The following is a 21,561-nucleotide window of genomic DNA, read 5'->3' on the forward strand; positions in this document are numbered from 1 at the left end:
CCAAATTTCAAAAACAACTTGAAGATTTCAATTTGAAATAATCTAAATAACAACCATTTTTCTGATAATTCTGTGAAGTATTATTGCAAAATGTGAATGTTTTATCTTTTCTTAAAAAGGTGTGCTTTCTAATGGAGTATTGCAAAAAATGCAGGAATGCATGACGTTCATAAGGAAAGAAAACACTGAAATGACCACAAAAAGGTGACATCCTTTTTAGAAAGGAATAGGGCATAAATTAAATCTCCAAATTGAAAATAACAAATACCTGCTAATTCAGTAGGAAGCCAGTGACAGATCTCAGGGGGTTCTTGACACAGAAAGTAATTACAAGGCTGAAAAGGGCTACATATGGCTCACCGCCTTGTGTCTTGCCTGTTCCTGTTCCACACCGTGTTTTCCTTGAGTCAACAAGGCTCTGTTTTCATTTGGCCAACAAAACAATGTATTTATTATTTTTGGAACGATTTGCAACTAAATTTCTATGTACTAGATTTTACATCTATCATTTATAGGTACTAGTTAATCCCTATGGATCTATATATTCATTCAACACATTCACCAAGTGCCTGGGAACCTCCAGGAGTTGAGGATGCCCTAGTGCTCAAGACAGACAAGGTCCCTGGCTTTGAAAATAAGTTATTACATGCAGGAGGATGGAGGTAAAGGTGTTGAAGAAAAATGAGGCAGGGCAGTGAGAAAAGAGATAAAGTGTCAGGAGGTTGTGGTGTTGGGATAGGGGGATCAAGAAAGTTCTTTCTGAGTATCTGACATTTTAGCAGAGAGCTGCAGACAGTAAGAGAATGAGCCTCACTGGAGAAAGAGCTGTGTGGTTCTCAGGCGGAGGGGACCAGCAGCAGACACGAAGGGTCCCTCCAGGATTTCAGAATATACAGAGAAGTGATTTTATGTGTACTGAAACCACATTGTCTTTAAAAGAAATACCAGTAAGTATATGAAATCTTTATGAGTTCATACTACGATTGATTGTATGAATGAAAGGATTTTTTAAACTCAAAATTTCAAAATCACGGAAACACATTTTTATCAGAAGGATTTGCAGCACTCAATAGGAGATCACATAACCTTGGGAGAACTGCATAGCTGAAAATTCAGCTCCAACTACTTGGGTTTTTTTTTTTTTTTGACATTTCAATTTTCATTCCTTAGAATAGGATTAATTCTCAAATCTTAGTTTATTCCTCAAACAATCATCTAGAAAATTTGCTGAAAATGCTGACTTCTGAATACAACCCCCAAGAGATTCCGATTAGGTCAGCCAAGTGGGATGCATCAATGTACATTTTAATGGGCACCCCCCATGCCTCCTGGTTCTAATGCAGGGATCACACCGTGAGCCATCCTGTCCCAAATAAAGGAGAAAAAGAGGAGATGGGCATATTTATTTTAAAAAAATAAGCATCTAATGCGTTACACCTTCCATTTATCATTTGTTGCTTTATTCAAATAATTCCACTTAATACAGGTTATGCCAATTATTTTACTACATTAATAAAACAGGTCCATGCTGGGTTTTTTAAATGGGAATCCATTCATATTATTGTATTTATATACTCTATAATCTATGACTCTCCAATTTAATGCAAATTCACCTGCCTTTACAAAGAAATATATTTTTCCATGTTTTCATTTTGCAGTATCAATATAGTTTATAAGGACATACTGCCATGTAACTGGTCTCTTCAAATTTAGCACCCAGTTTCAAATGCTCCTTTGCAAAGAAATGGAGGGAGAAAAAGAAGGGTCTAAATGACATAGTATTCACATAGCCAGAGTGAGCAGGCTTAATGTGTTTGTGAACAGTTCTTTCGTTATTGAGATAAAGTGCTGTTGTACAGAGAAAAAAGTAAATTTCTTATGATATGAAGAAAAGTCCAAAATAAAATTGAGGTTTTTAAAAACTGTACGGTCAGTTAATGCATTGATAATTATTAATGAAACTACAACTTTGAAGGGCGAAAGGGAACTTCTGTAGAGAAAGGTGGGGCCTGGACTAGACGCCAATTTTTCCCTTGCAAATCTACATTGCTATTGTTCCTTTGTGGACACCCTGATTTTAGGGGTATGTCCCATGATGATCGGTCAGCATCGCTAGGCAACATGGCTTTAAAGGTAGTCAGCCTGTACTCTGTGATAGCTGATGGCTTTGAAATAGCTAGTTTCTGGACTTTGAACCTCTTTAAATGTTTGGCTTGATACCTGTTATCATGAAACTCCAGGGGGAAAAGGTGATAACAGCATATAAATACTTTGAGATATACAAAAACTAACATAACTTTGGTTAACATTAGCTCAGAAATGTGTACTAGGTAAATTGTTGAGAGGAGCAAACATTACGTCTTAGATCTGAAGAATACCTCATCATAATAAAACTTATCTCAAAGAAGGCACATTAAGAAAGGTATGCCTCAAATGTTACTTCAGGAGTATCCATGAGGAACTGGGCACATTCACATTCTTCCTCCTGAACTCTTGTTTACTGAGATTTACTTGTTTTATTCTTGATTTTTGCTTTTGACCTAAATCAAAACTCCAAAGTCTCCTTCCTACTCCAATGTTAATTCAAAAATTAAATTTGCTATTTAAAGGGCCCCAAAATATTTCCCTATGTATTTTGAATCAAGCCTATCAACTGAATTTCATTTGCAAATGATCATTACTTTGCTGTAATTAATTTGACATCTTATATCATGTTGTTATAAATGTAAAGATATAAAGACACATTTCTCATATAGGTTAAGAGTCATATTTCAGACTTATGTTTGGAAGGAACATTGTTAAGTCATATGATTTCAAAGATAAAACTGCACTGAAACCAATATAACAGGCCATCTGATAATACAAAATGATCTTATTATAAATCTGTTTTTGGAAAGAAAAAAATGCCCTTCTATTTCATCATATTTCATAAATGTTAGATTTTCTTATATTATACTAACTTAGTACAGCTTTGCTGCTATCACTAATAACTTGAATACTATGCAGTCTCTGGCAGCGTATAAAACACAGAATTTGTTCCTGTAACTTTCCTGATGAGGTTTTCTGATACAATTTATTGTCATGATTAAACCTCATCACACCTTTTACAAAATGAATACTGTAAACTATTGGGACTCAAATACTTTCCAGCAAAAATAATTTAAAAGCCAAAATCACTGCCCAGGACATCATGGTAAGCATGTCCATGTGATCTCATCTCTATAAAAGCATATGCCCCTTGTTCCTGTACTTTCTTTTTAACCACAAGCATTTATTCCCAAACTGTTAGGAAAACACGCTTCCTTTGTTCAGTTCTTTTTGTGACAGGCAGGCATCTGGAACATAATAATAGTGGTAACAGAGTATAATGAGTAATGTGGTGTCCTGTATCAAGCTTTGCATTTTTACTTTCAGTGGAAGGTTGTTCTTCCTCTCTAGTGAAATGGATGGAGTGTAATACCCCACAGCTCATGCACGGCTTCAACTTAATGAAGAACCGGTAGGAACCTATGGCTGAGGTGGTATTGGTAATAGTGAAACATATGAGGTACACAGGGATGGTTTGACACCTGCAACCAATATCTGTTTTGGGTTTCCTATCTCACTGGAAGTAGAAAGTAGCACCAAATTTACTAGCTATGTATTTTGGTGTTTTTCAAAATGCCACATGCACATCAATGCCTTAATTGGAATGCAGGTTCTGGCGCAGTGGGTTTGAGGAAGGGCCTGAGGTTCTTCACTTCTAGCAAGTTCTCAGGCAATGCTGGTGTTGCTGGTCCGCGGACCACCCTTTGAGAAGCTAGGACATATTTGCTTAGCTATGAATACATATCTGGTCGCTAGGAGCCCTGGAGACAGACTATCAACGCCATGGCCTCTCCTGCCACAGTGCTAGGATTACAGGTGTGATCCACTGGGCCCAGCACTCCTGCTTTGTTAGGCAAACACAAGTGGCCTCAATAAAGGCACAGGTCAAGAGTATAGCTAGGCACTGGCAATGCAGGTGCTCATCAGCCTGGGCTCTGCAAGCACAAGCTGTGCTGGCCAGGACAACTGTGACCATTCTATCAGCTGCTACAGAGTGACTGATTTTAGCTACAGTTGGCAGGGCCCCATACCAGGGGGACCTCAAAGGCCTTAATGAGCAGGATAGCTGGGGCAAGAGTCGCTTCTAGTGGGGAAGGAGCATCTTTCATCTCCAGGGTGGACTTTTTTTTAAGACAGGGTCTCACTATGTTGTCCAAGCTGGTCTCAAACTCCTGAGCTCAAGTGATCCTCACACTTCAGTCTCTCCAGTAGCTGGGACTACAGGGGATCGACCACCACGTCTGGATCAGGGTGGATTTTTTAGACATGGGTGGGCTGGAACATTTTTGCTCTGATTATGGTGTTTCTTGGGTGATTCTGGAGAGGCAGGTATCTAGGTTCCCTGCATTGCCACAATACACACACATGTAAGGATAGCTCAGGGCTTCTCAACCCTGAAAGAACATGCACGGCATTTGTCTGGGAGACTTTTTTAAAGAGGAGTGACGCTGTGGGTGCACTCCCAACCAGGACCTCAGGGGAGGGGCCCAGGGAATGGAATAGCTCAAAGATTCTCCAGGCGTCTCCAAGAAGCATCCAATCTCTGGATGGCCAGGGGTCAAACTAGTAGATTTGGGGCTAGATGTAGGATTTTGAGGAGCATGTGTCACGGTTTGGTCCTCAGCAGACCCTTTAAGGCTGAAGCTTCAGAATATCCCCAGAAATATCCATTCCTGAAAGTGAGGGAAGGAAGGAACCTCTTCTTAGATGAGGTTTTAGTGTTGGAAGTCTGCGGGTACCTTTGAAAGTAGAGGCTGCTTTTTGCCCCTAGCATGCTACACCTAGGGGCATGTCCCTAGCATGCCTCCTGCTGGGAAGTCCCTGGGAGGTCATAGGTTGTGGCCAGGCAGAGATGGCAGGACATGTCCCGCCTCTACCTTTTCCCTTTCCTTCTGTAGGTCTCTGGGCTGAATCAAACGTTACGTCTGAGGAGGGTGGGGTCAGTGCTGTGACAATCATGTATGTCTTGTGAACTCTTGCCATAAAGAACTACTGTAACCATATCCTTCAAGTGAGAGATAGTCCTGACTGAAGCTAGGGACCCTAAACCCTTCTCAGCTGAAACCAGGTAGAATAAGAAACTATGGAGTGATCGAAATTTTGAATTTGTAATATCTTTGTACAGAAGAGCAACATAATTTGACATCAGACTTGTAACAAAAGTCTTTTGACATGAGCACGTAAAGAAATTTAATCTGTGAAGGTTAATTTTTACCTGGGAGAAGCCTCATATTTAAGATTTGCTTCAAACTACCTCTCCTCCCTGGGAGTAGCTTTTGGCATCTACTGGGAGAAGTGGGCCCAGAGTCTTCACCACCACAATCTTCTGTTTGTCCTGATTAACTACAGATGCAGGGCAATCTATGACTTAGTACTTTATTAATAAGCCACTTACCAGAGTTTTTAATGGCCATGTTCACACAGATATTCTTCCTTATCAAGAAGGGGGATAAAATTCAACGAGTGGCATTTTATTTCTCAACAGCTGTGTCTCAAAACCCCATTGGTGCAATATTCCAACAGCGCATCTGGAGTCTGGCTTCCAGACCTCATTATTATGGATCACTATGAATATTTCCATGGAAATAATCCAGAACAAGGTGCTCCCAATCTATATATATTTTTTTTTGTTGTTACATCAAGATGCAAAGCAGACCTGTGGGCTGAAGCTTCAGAGAGCCCAGAAGTCTCCATTCTGCTTTCCAGAGTGCTGACTGCTGTGGGAACTAAGCTAAGTATTCATTTTTGATTATGTAGCTTCTGCCCATCAAAGGGGTACAGATGAACTTTTCAAGGTATGAATAGGAATAAGGCTTAACAAGCAAGAATAGGATTAAACATGCAGTTGTCTTTGTAAATGGGTTCAAATATTTTGAAAAACATGTAAACGAAGATACACCTCAACATCCTAAGCAGAGGCCTTTTTCCTCAGATTGCATAAGATAGGTAATAGGTAGGCTACACAAATTCCCTTTAAATAATTACACACTTAGCCTCTAAAATGCAAACTTAAAATGTATTCTCCCTATATCATTTTTTCTACTGCTTTGTATCCTTCACCAACACTCACAGAACTCCAGAAGAAAAAGATACCCTAACTCTCAACATAATTTAGAGGGAGGAAATGACAAACAGCTTCACAGATTAGTAATTCTCTGTACTTACATTTTATAACCTCTCTATATCAACATTTTATTAATTTTTATTATTTTATTCAACATAATATTCAGCATATATAAAACGAGTTGGAGAAGAGAGGAATTCTGTTATGTAACAAACAGTTCTAAGGAGAACTGAAATTTTCCTTTGATTCTTTTCCTCTCAAAAGCTTTAATATGTGTGTATGTGCATTTATATTTTAAAGTTCAGTTAGTTATTGGGTTATGTATGTATAGTGATCATTTGAATCGCAGTTGTATTCATTGAAACATTAATTTTCTAATTCAATACAAAATTGATGAAACCAATCTATAGCTAAAATTCTCCCACATCCTTTTTCAAATGTTGTCATTATCCAGAGAATACTGTTAACCAACCAACTGGTTTGGTACCCTAGTGATGTTAGTGATGCTTTCTAGTACAGAAAGTCGATTTGTTTTGACTACATACAATAAATACTACATATCTGAAAAAACCTACCGAGTTGGGGCAAAGGGGACTGTTTTTGGTCATGTAAATAACAACAAGCGAACTGACTACTAGGGTCTAAATGTTTGCGCTCTCCTCACCCCCCAATTCTTATGTTGAAAGCTAACTCCCAATGTGATGGTGTTAGGAGGTGGGGCCTCTAGGAGGTGATGAGGCCATGAGGGTGGACGTCATGAGTGGGATTAGTGCCCTTACACCCCAGAGAGAGAAAGGTGAGGACACAGCAAGAAGGGGCCATTGATGAGCCGAAAAGTAGGCCCTCATGGGACAATGAATCTGCCAGCACCGCACCTTGATTTTGGACTTTCTGGCCTCCAGAACTAGCAGAAATAAATCTCTGTTGTTCGTAAGTTACACAATTTATGATTTTTTTATAGCAACCTAAACAGACTAAGACACTGACTCAGCCATGGAAAAGGCTGTGGCATTATCTGCTTCTAACCAGCTGAGCTTAAGACCTGAATGATGAATGCCTTTGTGTGTGTGTGTGTGTGTGTGTGTGTGTGTTCATGTATCTCTGTGTGTGTGTGTATTTCTTATTCTAAAGAGAAATAAATACTGACTTCCCCTTTCTACATCAATTTTCTATTTTGGTCTCTCTTTTTCATGCCACTAATTCTTTCCAATTCCTCAGTAATCTTTGATAATTTATCATATTTGAGAAAGAAAAACCCAGTGACAGCTTCTTTCCACAGTGTCAAGGCAGTATTTTCCACTGTGCATTCTTGAGTTAGAATTTCTGGAGGGGAAGGCAGGGCATTCAGACTGGCATTCTTCCTTCAGAATGAGTGGTGGGGGTTGGGGGAGCAGTCCCAACTTTCTCATCACTCCATACGCTTGTACTATCTAATGTAAACCAGCATCTGTAACAGAAGTCTAGAAGTTTCTTGAAGAGAACACCTCTTAGAGTAAGCACTGGCTACAGGGTCACCATTTTGGTAGGAGAGATGTTTGTCCGGGGGTGCCAACTTAGAACTGTCTTGAACACTGCCTTTCAATGAATCCCTCTATCTTCAGCCCATCTCTCCCCAGCCCCACTCCCTCAAGCTCAGCTCTGACCCTTGGGCCTATCCAGGAATTCACACAAGACAGCCAGTCCACCTCCAAAGTCCAGACAGAGCTCATTCTCAAAAGATAGCACTTCTATATTTTAACTGCTTATCATTCTACTTTCTAGAAATTCTTAACTTGGCTTGCTTGTTGGTGACACTCAGACCCTGGTCTCTGTGTTTTTGTCTCCTTTTTTTTTTTTTGAGAAGGAGGCTCATCTGTTGCTCAGGCTGGAGTGCAATGGCACGATCTCGGCTCACTGCAACCTCTGCCTCCTGGGTTCAAGCAATGCTCCTACCTCAGCCTCCTGAGTAGCTGAGATTACAGGCACGTGCCACCACACCTGGCTGATTTTTTTTTGTATTTTTTAGTAGAGACAGGATTTCACCATGTTGGTCAGGCTGGTCTCGAACTCCTGACCTCATGATCTGCCCACCTCAGCCTCCCAAAGTGCTGGGATTACAGGTGTGAGACACTGGGCCCAGCCTCTGTGTTTTGTCTCTTTTGTGACTTCATTCCCTATTGTATTCCTGTATTTTTATTTTTTGAGGTGTCTGGGAAATAGGGGAAACAAATGAGTGGGCAGAGGATGCCACCTTGAACAATTATCTTAGGTAGTTTTCATTTTTTGGGGCACATTTTCTCAGTTAAAGCATGATCAGAATCATATAAATATCAATAATATTAGAAGAGCTTTCACAGAATTCTATATAAAGATGCCACTTTCCTACCAAAGAACAAAAAAAGGGTCTGTTTACCCCCATTTGATTTACAAGGCTGCTATGAGGTAGGAAAAGAAGGGTAGGTATTAACTCCTGTGAAGGAAACAAAAATGAAAGACACCAGGAAGACCTTTTGGGCCACCTTGCAATCCCAACTCTTAGCTCCAGGCTTAGGCACTAACTTGCCATATGGGAGTGTTAAAATCGCACTGTTCCCACTTCAGTTTGACCTGGACATCAGCTGGATAGAAATTGGATAGGAAGGTAAGTGGAATAGAGGTGCTATATCAAATGAATTTACAAAAGAAATGTTTGATTACCATTTCTGTGAGTTCCGGACCTGTAGGCAGATGAACGCTATTAGACTGGGCTTAGCATGTATAGAGCATGGAAGGTTTGCTGAAGAGGTTTCATGTCTGCCTTCCTGGGAGGTGGGGAATTCAGAGAGATGAGCTTGCACGAAGCCACTGAGATATGGATTCCCTACTATAACATGGGGTCCCAGAATTCCAGAGGGTAAATGGCTGGCTGAATAACTGCTTTGTTGGTGGAAGCAGGAGATGGTTGGTGTGTGGAAATCAGCCTGCACTCCCCAAGTGTGTTGGGGTGTAGGATGACAGAATGCGCTATGCAGAAGGGAGACCCATATTACATTGATTCTAAAGACAGCTGGGGCAGGCACCGGGTTCCTAATGCTTATGAGGAAGGGGCTGGAGCCCAGAGGCATGGGCAGCAGGGAAGGCAATGAGTCGCTGTCGTTTTGGGAGAGTGCCCAGTTAGGTCTAGTTCGAAAGAACCCCTGGAAACTCCAGTTGAGAGCAAGTCAGCCTTAACTACCTTTAAAAGCTTAAAGTTGATTGATATCACAGGTTGATCATATTCTAATTAGTAAATGTACACTGGAATTATTTTTTTTTAACTTTAAGTGATGGTGGGAAAATCTAAATATCTAGCACTAGAGTGAGCAGAACGTTCACAAGAACTGCGCAATGCATGTCCACGGCGCGGGAAGATTAGCTTTCCAAAATGAATTGAAAGGAGTAGCAGGAGCCAGATATCATGTTGCATTTTGACCCCATCCCAGGAGCTGTGGCCTAAACAAACTCGCTCGTTACCCCAGTAGACTTCACATTTCCTTTGAGAACCTCACTGCAGAGATTGCAAAGCTTTCATCTAGGACTAGACTCTTTTTTTTTCTTTCTTATATAAAGGGTACCTGGAAGACTTAATCAGTCAGGGAATGGGTCTGAAATCTCTAAACAGTAAAGATTCACTGTTTACAGTGCACGATCCACTCTAAATACTGAGTTTTATGTCCATTTGACTGGGGGACAGGTTAGACAGGCCCTTGACCAAATTTCTCTCCATATTAGGTCAATTTTGATTTAAATCATTGGTTAAGAGTCTCCATTTCATTCATTTCAATTTTACCTTAAAATAAGCTTCTGATGTTTGACTTAACTTTAATGCATATCTACAATTCGTATTTCTTTTCAAAACAGGATTAATTTAGCTATAAATCCCAAAAGTGAAAGGATTATGTTATTTTCTTTGTAAAACTGAACAAAATTGGTACTGGTGAAGTTACAGTCACACACTCAATAGGATGTGGACAATTTTTTTAGATATTGTTATTACTTTCTTTAAAATAATGAGTCACTGAAATAAGCTGAAAACTTATATTGCATTTCTACATCCTTCGTGTTTTTCTCCACTAACACAAAAATATACTACCTCTAACTATGCATCACATACATTTAAGACTACAGAGATTCTGGGGTCAAAGCGACGTAGGTTCAAATCCCATCCCTGTCATTTCTAGACAAGTAACTTTGGGCAAGGAGGTTATCATCCATAAGCTTCCGTTTTTAAATCTGTAGAATGGGGGTAAAAATCATGCCTGCCTCATTAAGTTGCTGGAGACTACATGAGATGTATTAAAATAACACATTTAACTCTTAATTTATAAAAAAACAACTAAACAAAGTTTGGGTCAGGAAAAAATATAAAAAGTAGGTTATGTCGCTGACTAGCCTTTTTTCTCAACCATTTGTAAGTGATAATTTTTGTATTGTCCCATTTCAAAACGAACAGGAAAGAGTTTTAAGAAGCAGTGAAGGACTACTTCAGTGGCTTCCAAAGTGATTCTCTGCTCATTTGTTCTTTGTAATTCCAGCCTCCACACACTTCCCAGAACAAAGTTTCTAACAAGCAAATATGACCAGGTCAGTTGCCTGCAGATGCTAAGTCCATTACGGTGGGATGCAGCAGCCTTATCTCCCTCTGCGCCTTCAGGTCTCACCACCCCTACCACTCTGTCTTTGCTCAAGAAACACTGAGCTGCCAGTTGTCTTCCCCTGCCTCCCCACAACCCCCACATACCCTCTCAACTCTGACTTTGTTCTGGCTACCGTTTCTTTCTAGTTGCTCCTTTACGGCTTTGCTCTGGGATCACCTCATCAAGGAAGCATGCCAGGTGCACACTGAACCCCACTGTAAGATGCTCCGCTAGGACGCTCCCATAGTAACTAGCTTCTGTCTGACTCTGCATGGGGTTTAAAACTGCCCATTCCTGTGTCTGTTCTGAAACTAAGTCTCTTGAAACCAGGGGTTATGACTCACTCATCTGCATATGCCCAACACAGACACTGACATGTTTTGGGATTCAATAAACCTGCTCTGTGTCTGAAGCAAAGATGAATGACTTCTTCCTTGCACACCCAAGGTAGTATGGTAGGTATTACTAAATAATACCAGTTAACTTCTACCGAGCCAGAAAATGTGCTAGTACTTTACATATATCGCCTTATTTATGTGCAAAAGTACATGAGTAGATACAATGGTGACCCCTTTTATCAAGTAATAATTTTAAGACGGTGAGCAACGAGCCTACCAGCCTTAGGGAGCTCCCCCAAGGCAGAGTTGGCTTTCCACTCAGGTAGCTCTATATGATAAAAGCAGATACGATTTTTTTTTAATAAAAGAAATGAAATTTTTAAACATATCCAGGGATCTTTGGGTTCTGATGACTTAACATCTGAGAAGTTACACTCTGTAGGTTGAATCTGAATTGTAGTGTTTTCCCAGAGTCAGAACTCTGACATTTCTGGTCAGACTTTCTAAGGTTTGGCTATCAGGAAGATCCAGTGCAAACTGTGAATGTGTGTTTCCTTACCAAGTGCCCGCTACAGTCGATGACCTGAAACCCTCAGATAGAGCTTCTAATTTCTGGAAAAGTTTATAGTGAAACAAGAAAAACTTGAAAAACCCTAACCTGCATATATTCCACTTTCTACTGGCTATGTGCACTTTGATTCTGACAGATATCACCTATGCAAAACCAAGATCTTAGCATTTACCACAACTACACCCAGACCACCCGCTCCCTCTGCAGCCCACTCCCTCTCAATCGATGGCGACTCCATTCTTCTGGTTGTTGGGTGGGTGGTATCCTTGAGTTCTTTTTCTCTTACCTTCATCACCCAGTGCATGAGAAAATCTCAGTGGCTATACCTTATATATACATCCAGAACTATAATACCCTCTTCCATAACGTCCAATGCTTCCATCTTAACCCAAACCATAATCACCTCTTGCTTAAATTACTGCAATCACCTCCCAACTGACATTCTTGCTTTTGCCTTTAATCCTGATAGTCTATTCTCCAAATGGCAGCCGAAGTAACCCTGTTACACATTAGATCAGAATGCATTACTCCTCTGCTCAAATCCTCAGTGGTGCCCATGGGTTTAGCAAAGGCAGCATCAAGTTCTCCACAAGACTTACAAGGCCTCTCAGACTTGGCCTTCCACTCCCACCTTGCTGACCTCAAGTCATGTGTTTGCTCTTGTTCTCTCTGATTAACACCCCGGTCTCCTTGCTACTCAGCAAACATATCAGACACACCCCCATTTATAAGCCCTTGAACTTGCTGTTCCTCCTGCTTAGAAAACCTTCTGCCCAGATAGTCATAGGGCCAGCTCACTTACCTATGTCAGGACAGATTCAAAGTTACCTTCTGTGTAAGTACTGTGTACTAACTAATGGCATCACTGGAATCTAAAAAAACAAACTATTGGGGGCTGGGTGCGGTGGCTCACGCCTGTAATCCCAGCACTTTGGGAGGCCGAGGCGGGCAGATCACGAGGTCAGGAGATCGAGACTATCCTGGCTAACACGGTGAGACCTCGTCTCTACTAAAAATACAAAAAATTAGCCAGGCGTGGTGGTGGGCGCCTGTAGCCCCAGCTGCTCAGGAGGCTGAGGCAGGAGAATGGCGTAAACCTGGGAGGCGGAGCTGGTAGTGAGTCGAGATCACGCCACTGCACTCTAGCCTGGGCGACAGAGCCAGACTCTGTCTCAAAAAAACAAAAAAACAAAACAAAACTATTGGGTACTATACTCAGTACCTGGGTGACAGGATCAACTGTACCCCAAACCTCAGCATCATGCAATATACCCAGCTAACAAACCCAGAGAGGTACCCCCTGAATCTAAAATAAAAGTAGGAAATTATATATTAAAAAGTCACTTCCTAATTAGAGCCTTCTCTGGCCATCTATCGTAAGTATTTTGATAATTTTCTGTCTTCCTCATTTGAAACAAGGCCAGGGATTTTGGCTGATATTTTATCCCTAGGATCTAATTCAGTGGCAGTACATAAAAGGTGCTTAAAAGTAATTATTGAAGGTGGCCAGGTGCGGTGGCTAAGACCTGTAATCCTAGAACTTTGGGAGGCCAAAGTGGGCAGATCACTTGAGGTCAGGAGGTTGAGACTGGCCTGGCCCACATGGTGAAACCCAGTCTCTACAAAATATACAAAAATGAGCCAGGCATGGAGGCAGTTGCCTGTAGTCCCAGCTATCGGGGGGCTGAGGCGGGGGAATCACTTGAACCCAGGAGGCGGATGTTGCAGTGAGCCGAGATTGCACCACTGCACTCCAGCCTGGGCACCCAACAGAGTGAGACTCTGTGTATGTGCGTGCGTGCGTGCGTGTGTGTGTGTGTGTGTGTGTAGAATGATGAATTAGTGAAAGTCACTACCTATCCTGTATCCAACCTTCCTAGTCATCAGTGACAAATCTCTAAAATCACAACCCCAAAATTCCAAAAGCTGTTTTGCCATCTTGACCTAACTGTGCTCTTTCAACTAGCAAACAAGTAGCTCCCAACTTCACAATGCCTCGAATGGTATCAAGCACACAAAATCAGGCATGGGGGTCTTGGAGTTCCAATATTCCTAATCTCTCAGAAGCATCGAGTTTGTCCCCTATACCTTCCCTGGGTCATAGTTTGCAACCTAAGTGAAACACAATCTATTTTTACAATGTACTTTTACTACCCCTTCTTAGATGCAATGACAGAAGGAGCTGTTGGCTCTATTCAGCTCCATTTACCCTCCCCTAACCTCTCCACAGGTATCTTCAGCCATGTGGCCATATTCTGAATTGCTACTGAAATGACAGGGTAGAACATGCAAAAGTCTACACATATCACCTGTGGGAGAAAGAACTGGAAGCTAAGACTCCTGATTTCTTTCATGAGGTAAGTGTAAGAAATAAAATGGCCTCTAGCAGGACGCCTGGACTCCCTGCGCCTCAGTCTCCTCTTCTCTGTGGTGGTGGGCATGGCTGAGAAGGATGTCATGGAGTCTCGTAAGAACTCCACCCATCTCCCCCTTCTTGACATGATCTGGTAACTTATTTTACAAAATCATACACATGAAGTTTCAGTACATGTTCACTCGCCCCCTTTTCTAAGCAGATCGCTACTCCTGAGTCCCTACAGCATAAAGATTTTGGTACTCACACTGGGTTGGCACTAATAATTGCCTACCTCAAAAATTGTATTTAAGAAAGAGAGGCAGTGAGTGAGAGAATATTTTCATTTCAGTAAACGTAGCTAGCATAATTTTGTGGGCAGCGGCACCCCAGCCTGCATCCTGTTAGGCCAGGCCAGTCCACACTGGCAATTACTGTGCTGAATTAAAGAAGCCCTTGGCCACCTGCCTCACACATGCAACAAGTTCCTTTTTTTAATCCTATTTATCTTCACAGTCATCTATTTGTGTCAAGAAAGGAAGCATATGAGCACAGCATCTGTTACTAGAGTGACACAATTACCAAATACTTCTACAAGGGAAAAAAAATTCACGATAAATCCGGGTTAGTTGTCAGGTGTTTCAGAAGACAAAACATTAATCTTTCAATCATGGTGTCTCGTTTAAGCTGAGCATATGGTGCTAACAGCAGAGAGGCACCAGCTCAGCCTGGTCTCTGACGGGCATAACGACCACAGAAATGTCACCTCCTCTAAATTGGCAGAGGAAAGCAGGTTTCTCTCCCCAAGCCCAGCCTCTCCCTCCCTGTAATAAAGCAGGTACAAATTGAAGGTACGTCATCATTGCTAACTTTGTCCCAAATGTTAGGACCCAAGTACATCCAATGACAGGTATGGAAGAGTCCTTTAGTTTTCCCAATAACTAATTTAGCAAAGATGTAAATAAATTCAAGCCAAAACAAAAGGGTAATAACTCAAGGCAATTCATTATTAATTATTTCCCCACTACTATTGAAAATGATGTAAGCTGAACGTCTAATTTGGGAAAATCCCTTACTTTTTCCACAGTGAAATGTAGACAACTACAGGTGACCCTGTCAATATTACAACTGTTACTTGTTTTGCTTTTTTCTGGATACCATCAACAGGTCTAGGGGATGCTTTCCTAAATGTGTCTTACTTTTATGAGTTAGTCTTTAGACTGGGGAGAGAGCAGAGAGAGAAGAGAGGAGAGAAGAGAGTGAGATAGGTGTTAGAGATTGAGACACCACATTACTCCCGAAAAGAAGTCACTGACAAACTGTAGGGAAGATACTGACTTGTTCCAGGGAAGCCCTGGCGTTCTCTATCTCCTGCCACTACTGCAACCTGGCAGACAGCGCTCCCGGCTTCGCTTCTGCTCAAGCCGGGCTGCTGCTTCCGCGCCCCCGCCACGCGCCCAGGTGAGCCGCGCCAGGTGGCAGCGAGCCTTTACCTGCCAGGCTGCCCGGCCTCTGGAGGGTGGCCGTGGCATACAGCTCCTGCGAGTGCTTGCTGTACTGCTCAGACGCGTGGACCAGGCGCTTGGTGGGCGACAGGGTGGCGTACGTGCCGATGGTGGAGCTCAGCTGGTGGATGGGCGAGGAGGAGATGGTGGACTGAACGGTGGGGGGCGAGGTCACGCGGATCGGGGACAGGCCGGCCGAGGACACGACGATGTTGATGGGCGAGCTGGTGCTGTAGGACTTGGCCAGGCGGCTGGGCGACTGCTTGGGCGAGGAGCCGCGCGGCGCGGCGTAGGTGGCGCCCTCGGGGGCCGAGCCGCCGCGCTGCAGCTTGGTGGGCGAACCGCCCTGGGGCGCGGCCAGCGGGGAGCCCCCGCGCGGCGGCGCGGGCAGCGTGGAGCTGGAGTAGTAGAGCGCGGCGGCGGCGGCGGCGGCTGGCGGCGCGTCGGGCAGGTGGAAGGCGCTGCCCAGGCTGGGCGCGAACGACTCCCGCGGCGGCGGCGGCGGCGGCGGTGCGGGCTCGGGCCCCGCCAGGTGGCCGGCGCGGCTGGTCGTGCCCTGTGCCCGGGAGAGGAGAGAACACGCGCACTTAGCGAGAGAGTAGCACACGGCCCACCCGGCCCAGCCCGGCCCCGAGAGCAGAGGCACATCGGGGATGCCGCGGGCGCCCGGCGGCTCTGCAATCCCAGCTGCGCTCGGGGCGATACGCGAACCTGCGCCCCGAACTCTCCTGGGGCGGATTTCTTGTCCGGACACTGGCACAGGCCAGCTGACTACTGGAGGGAAGTCACCTTTGACAAATAAGACCTGTGTTTGCTTACATGTCGATGTTATTTCAGGAATAGCAGAAGCATCGCATTTAGTCACATAAAGATTTTTAAAGGCCCCCCGACAGGGCAATCACGATCTCCCTGGTCGCAATCACGATCTGTGCGTTTTAATGAGAAATTCGGGCAGTAAATCTTTTTCTGTCCCCCACTCCCCACCCTTGCCCCAGATCATTTCATTAGATACACTTTCTACCTCCGAGATTGGCCGAGTTACATACTTATCTGGAGAACATCAAGAATAAACATACTTCTTACAGTTTATTCTGTTGCTATTGTCGCGTGGATTCTTCTTTTTGGACAATGAAAAGTTAAACGGAGGGAAAAATATTAAGTCAGAATGAATTCGCTTCGTCTTTTCAGCATTAAAAAAAAATTCTAGAGGAATTAGAGCAATTGGAAATGAGAATGCTAAAAAAGCCTCCCTTTTCTAGATTGTAACACTGGGCTCCCAATCTTTCAGCATCTTTCTCTCTCTAGCTCCCTGTAAGAGCCCCCTGCAGCTGTGTCTTCAAATTGAAAGCCATTCGCCTCTCATTTATTTACAAGAACACAAAAGACAACAAGGGCTGGGGAGGAGCTGGAGAGACAGTTGGAGGGGAAAGCACTTTCCTTGAATCTTGTCCAGAGACAAATTTGCATTCGAATGAAAACACTACTTTGTCAACCACTTCTGGGCAGGAGGGCTCAGATCTTCCAGGCTTTCCCGGGGGAGCAGAGAGGGTTTTGAGAGCCTGCTGGTGTGAAAAGGGAGTAGGACTGTACACAGAGTTGGAGAGAAGCTGGGAAGGAGGGATTTGAAATGAGGGGTGGGAGATGGGTGGGGAGGAGGACTCGAGAGAGATGGAGTGAAGGGAGGAAGAGAAGATTGAACAGATGCTAGCCATTAAAAGTTTCAATTATGCCTCTCTGCCCGTTTTGGAATGGCAATTGGCAAATAATAGACTGGGCACTTTCATTGCACATACACAGGCATTCCAAATTTTATCTGGGATGTCAAGTTCATATGCAGATCTGAGAGAGTTAATTGAGCAACATCAAAATTTTCTATTAGGAGCAGCCTGGCATAGGAGGTAAACACTTTGGTGAGAGACTTTCTCTATGCAGAGTGTGTGTATGTGTATGCATATGTATTTATGTACGGTGTATATATTTTAAATATTCTCATACACACATGCAATCCATCAAGCAATTATTTTAATGTTAAGAGTGAAAGTAAAATGTAAGCTCTATGAGTATGCTCAATGATGTGTCCCCAGCAACTAGAACAAGGCCTGATTCCTAGCAGAGACTCCAGAAATATTTGTGGAATGGTTCCTCAAGTTAGTCTCAAGGCTATGAGGGTCTTGTATGTGGAGGATGGGGGACGAACACTACAGATGTGGGTGTGCTTACTCTGAACCCCAGAGAAATAGTCCAGCTTCATCCAGAGTCATTGAGGAGGTGGCTTTGATGCAATTTTGCTTCTCTCCCAGTGGCAGCTCTAAGCATGAAACATGTATTAAATAGACTGGGCTTCTCAAATCTAGCTGTATATTATAATCTCCAGGGGTGCTTTAAAAAAAAAATCTCAATACTCATGACTTACCATTGCCATTTAATTCAGTATCCCTGAAGGTGAGACCCATATATCAGGATTTTTTGGAAGCTCAGCAGGTGATTTCACTGTGCAACCAAGTACGAGTCCCACGTCCCCCTAGAGCAGTGGTTTTCAAAGGGAGGTCCCTGTTCCCGCAGCTGCAGCATCATTGTGGATGGTCTTTTCAGCATTTAAAAAAAAAAAAATTCTAGAGGAATCAGAGCAATCAGAATCATACCCCACTATAAACTGAACAAACTCTGGGGAAGGGGCCGAGGGATCTGGGTTTTAACCAGTACTCTGGGTGATTACGGTGCTGGTCAAAGTTTGCCAACACTGCTCCAGAAGACACTTAGATTTGGAGGGTGCGGACCGGGCCCCGGAGTCTGCATTTCTAACAATCTCCCAGAGCAGGCAGATGCCGCTGCTCCGAGAACTACCACTAAGCTGCAGACATTTTTCTTGTGAATCTCTACTGGGGTTCCCTATCAACTGGGGCCTGAGCAACACTCAGCCATGCAGAACACAGCTGGCAAGTGATGGAAAAGCATCCGACCAAAATTTCTGAAAACCCTTCCCACAGGGAACAAAATGAGAAGAAAGAACCCTTTCTCTAAGGTTTCAGGAGCACTCTCTGCTCCCTGTTTACAACAAAACAAAAACTTTTTGTTATGTCTTGGCTATGTAACATTAATAAAACAACCTCAGAGTACACTAATGATGCCATTACCAAATAGTATAATTTTTAATAAGCACTAAAGCATACCACTGTAAATGAGAATATTCAGTATTCATTCTAATGTTTAAATATTAGAACAACATGTATCCTGTGAAAACCTTAATACTTTTTACAGATATTTCATTTTTCTTGTAATCTGTCAATACATCTAGTCTCAGGTGTACTAAGTGCTGAATATGACTGTCTCCTATGTTTTCTTAAATGGACCCCAAATCTGCAGAAGTCTTGAGAACTGCCGCATGAGCTGCAGACATTTTGACAAGCTACAGCAACCAATTTGAAAGTCTTTTAGATATTATAGGATCTTGGTAAAATTGTGCTAATAATTTTGGCATGAAAAAAGGAAAAGTATAAACAATAACATTTTATATACTGTTTAACATAGTTAAGTGGTATTGTCCACTGTGTACTAAAATGCACTTCCAAAAAAGCCTCCTGAATCCATTTGCATAAGAAGCCATCATCAACTAGAGCACCTTCTCAGGAGCACCAGCTACACTGGTGAGTTACCAGCAGTGCTTTCTACAATGTAGAGAATGTTCTCAATCTGTACTGCTCAATATGGCACCGCTGAACACACGGGCTGATTGACAGGCTGAAATGTGGCTAATCAGCTGAGGAACTTCAGTACACACTTAACTTTAATTAAGTTAAACGGCCACATGTGACTAGTGGCCACCTTCTTGGACAGCACAGTTGTCTAAGCCCCTCCGCAGTTTACAATAAATAATCCAGGGGTGCTATACTCCATTTCAATGGCTTATAGAGTAATAAATGCCTAAGAACTATTCTTTGGTTAAACAGAGAAATTTGGTTTGTAGCATCATTTGAATAAAAACAAAATTTGGGGGAGCCTCTTTTCACCCTTGTGCTTATGTTTTCTTTCATTACCGAATTTGATTTAGTAACCCTTTGTCAGTTAAAGATACCGGAGGCTGTCATTCAAGCCTGCTGCACAATCATAGGATAGTTTGTTACTATCCATTGTTGCATTAGAAATAATCGAAACACATTTCAACACATACAGAATTGTATTCACTTTAGTGTCACAAGAGTTCAATTCTGCCTTAAAAGTATGTTAGCACTATAAAGCTGCAAATCTGATTTTAAAGTTAGAATTCAAGTAAAGTTTCATTTTCCTTTTTTAAACTAAAGATTACTACATACTGCTTCCCTGGAGATATTTGGAAATGTGTGTGTACATGCAAAGACAGTTGAAATAATTTTTTATTGATGTGTGACTGTGAAAATAAAAATAATGATATAACAAATTTAGATATACTTGGAATAGACTGGGCCCCATCCTTGGTCACACCATCTAGGCTGCTGGCAGAGACAATTCTTGACTCTGTCTTCATTCTCAGCTCTTTGGATCAGTCTCAGCCTGGAGGGCAACTTTATTTGTCTTTCCCACTCCTTCAAAATGAGGAACTCATTTGTGAGAAATGGACAAGGAAGCAGAATGTTCACAGATGAACAACCCCATCAAGGAGATGTTCTGATTCAATAGTTTCTGATATGCAGAGTATGGCGCACATTAAGTGTAGTTCAGTTCTTGTTTCCCTTATGGGAAATTTTTCAAGAAAAATACGGAACATCAACTCATCAAAGCTGTTACAAATTATTTTATCTGTATACATATGTTTCAGATGGGTCAGATTTAGGATATATTCAGTGTCACAGTTTTTACATTACATGGTGTGTGTGTGTGTGTACTTAGTGGTATATTGAGGCCTCTTGTGTAATTGTAGATGCATTTATACCTATTTTATAGAACTGTTTAAGGGAAGGATGTATTTACAAAGTATAGTAGAAAAAATATCAAAATGGGAAGTTAGGGAATATGTACATTATTCCAACAGCCATTAATGAACAGTACTCAAGTTTGATGCGCTAATTTATCACTGACTCAATAAACCATTAACAAAAGCCTACTACAGTCTGGGCATCCCTACTCTGAAAATCCAAAATCTGAAATCCAAAAATCCCAAACATTTTGAGCACTGACATGAATGTCACAGTAGAAAATTCTACACCTGACACCTTTGCTTTCTGACGGTTTAATGTACATAAACTTTGTTTCATGTACAACATTATTTAAAACGTCATATAAACTTACCTTCGGGCTATGAGTTATGTATGAAATACAAATGAATTTTGTCTTTAGACTGGGGGGGGTCCCATCCCCAAGAAATCTCATTATGGATATGCACGTATTCTAAAATCGTCCCCTCCAAAAATCTGAACTCTAAAACACTTCTGATCCCCTGCATTTCCAACAAGGGATGCTTGACCTGTCTATACCATGTACAAATGAGGAGTTTGTTTTTGAAGAGCTCTCAACAATTCCCTTATATGGCGTATTTTACTTTGATGTTATTTTGGAGATCTATCAATGGTGTATTTTTGTTTGTACAGATTACTATCTGGCTCACAATTAAGACACTGTTCTTTGGGGGAGTAGGAGCCCCTAAGAATATGGCACTCAAACCAGAAAGTGGCACTGGTCTTAGTGCCAAGCACATTTGCTTCCAAATTCTTTCACGCTGAATCTTCTACGGAGGGAGTAGGAATGGCAGAGGAGTCATAAGGGGACAATTCTCAGAACTTGAAAATTTATTCAATCCTCATTCTTTGGGGATCTGGCAGTGCAAACAAAACAAAACAAATCCCCCCAATGCTTATATCCAGTTAACACTAGACTTGACAGCCTGTAATCTCTAAGGAATCTTGACTTCTAATCATGAGTAAGCCCTGTCACTAAGCAAAAGCACATTTTATAAAGCGGGCTCATGATTCATGAGCAGAGTCCTGTGAAGACGCATTTAGACCTGCCAAGTTTTCTGAAGTTGTCAGCAAGGCCCCC

The 21,561-nt window shown here is 42.3% G+C and overlaps 1 protein-coding gene across 7 annotated transcripts in view; it reads right to left on the reverse strand.

Annotated features, from left to right (window-relative positions):
* The window catches only part of CTNND2 (catenin delta 2), a 938,008-nt gene that overhangs the window by 401,586 nt on the left and 514,861 nt on the right, over positions 1-21,561 (reverse strand). For all 7 annotated transcript variants that reach the window (XM_003263165.3, XM_012501684.2, XM_030813911.1 and 4 more), the window contains one exon: positions 15,541-16,108. In XM_003263165.3, the coding sequence (XP_003263213.1) occupies positions 15,541-16,108 (568 nt within the window). The remainder of the gene's footprint in view (positions 1-15,540; positions 16,109-21,561) is intronic.

The sequence above is a fragment of the Nomascus leucogenys genome, chromosome 6 (assembly GCF_006542625.1).
Source record: "Nomascus leucogenys isolate Asia chromosome 6, Asia_NLE_v1, whole genome shotgun sequence".
Lineage (NCBI taxonomy): Eukaryota > Metazoa > Chordata > Mammalia > Primates > Hylobatidae > Nomascus > Nomascus leucogenys.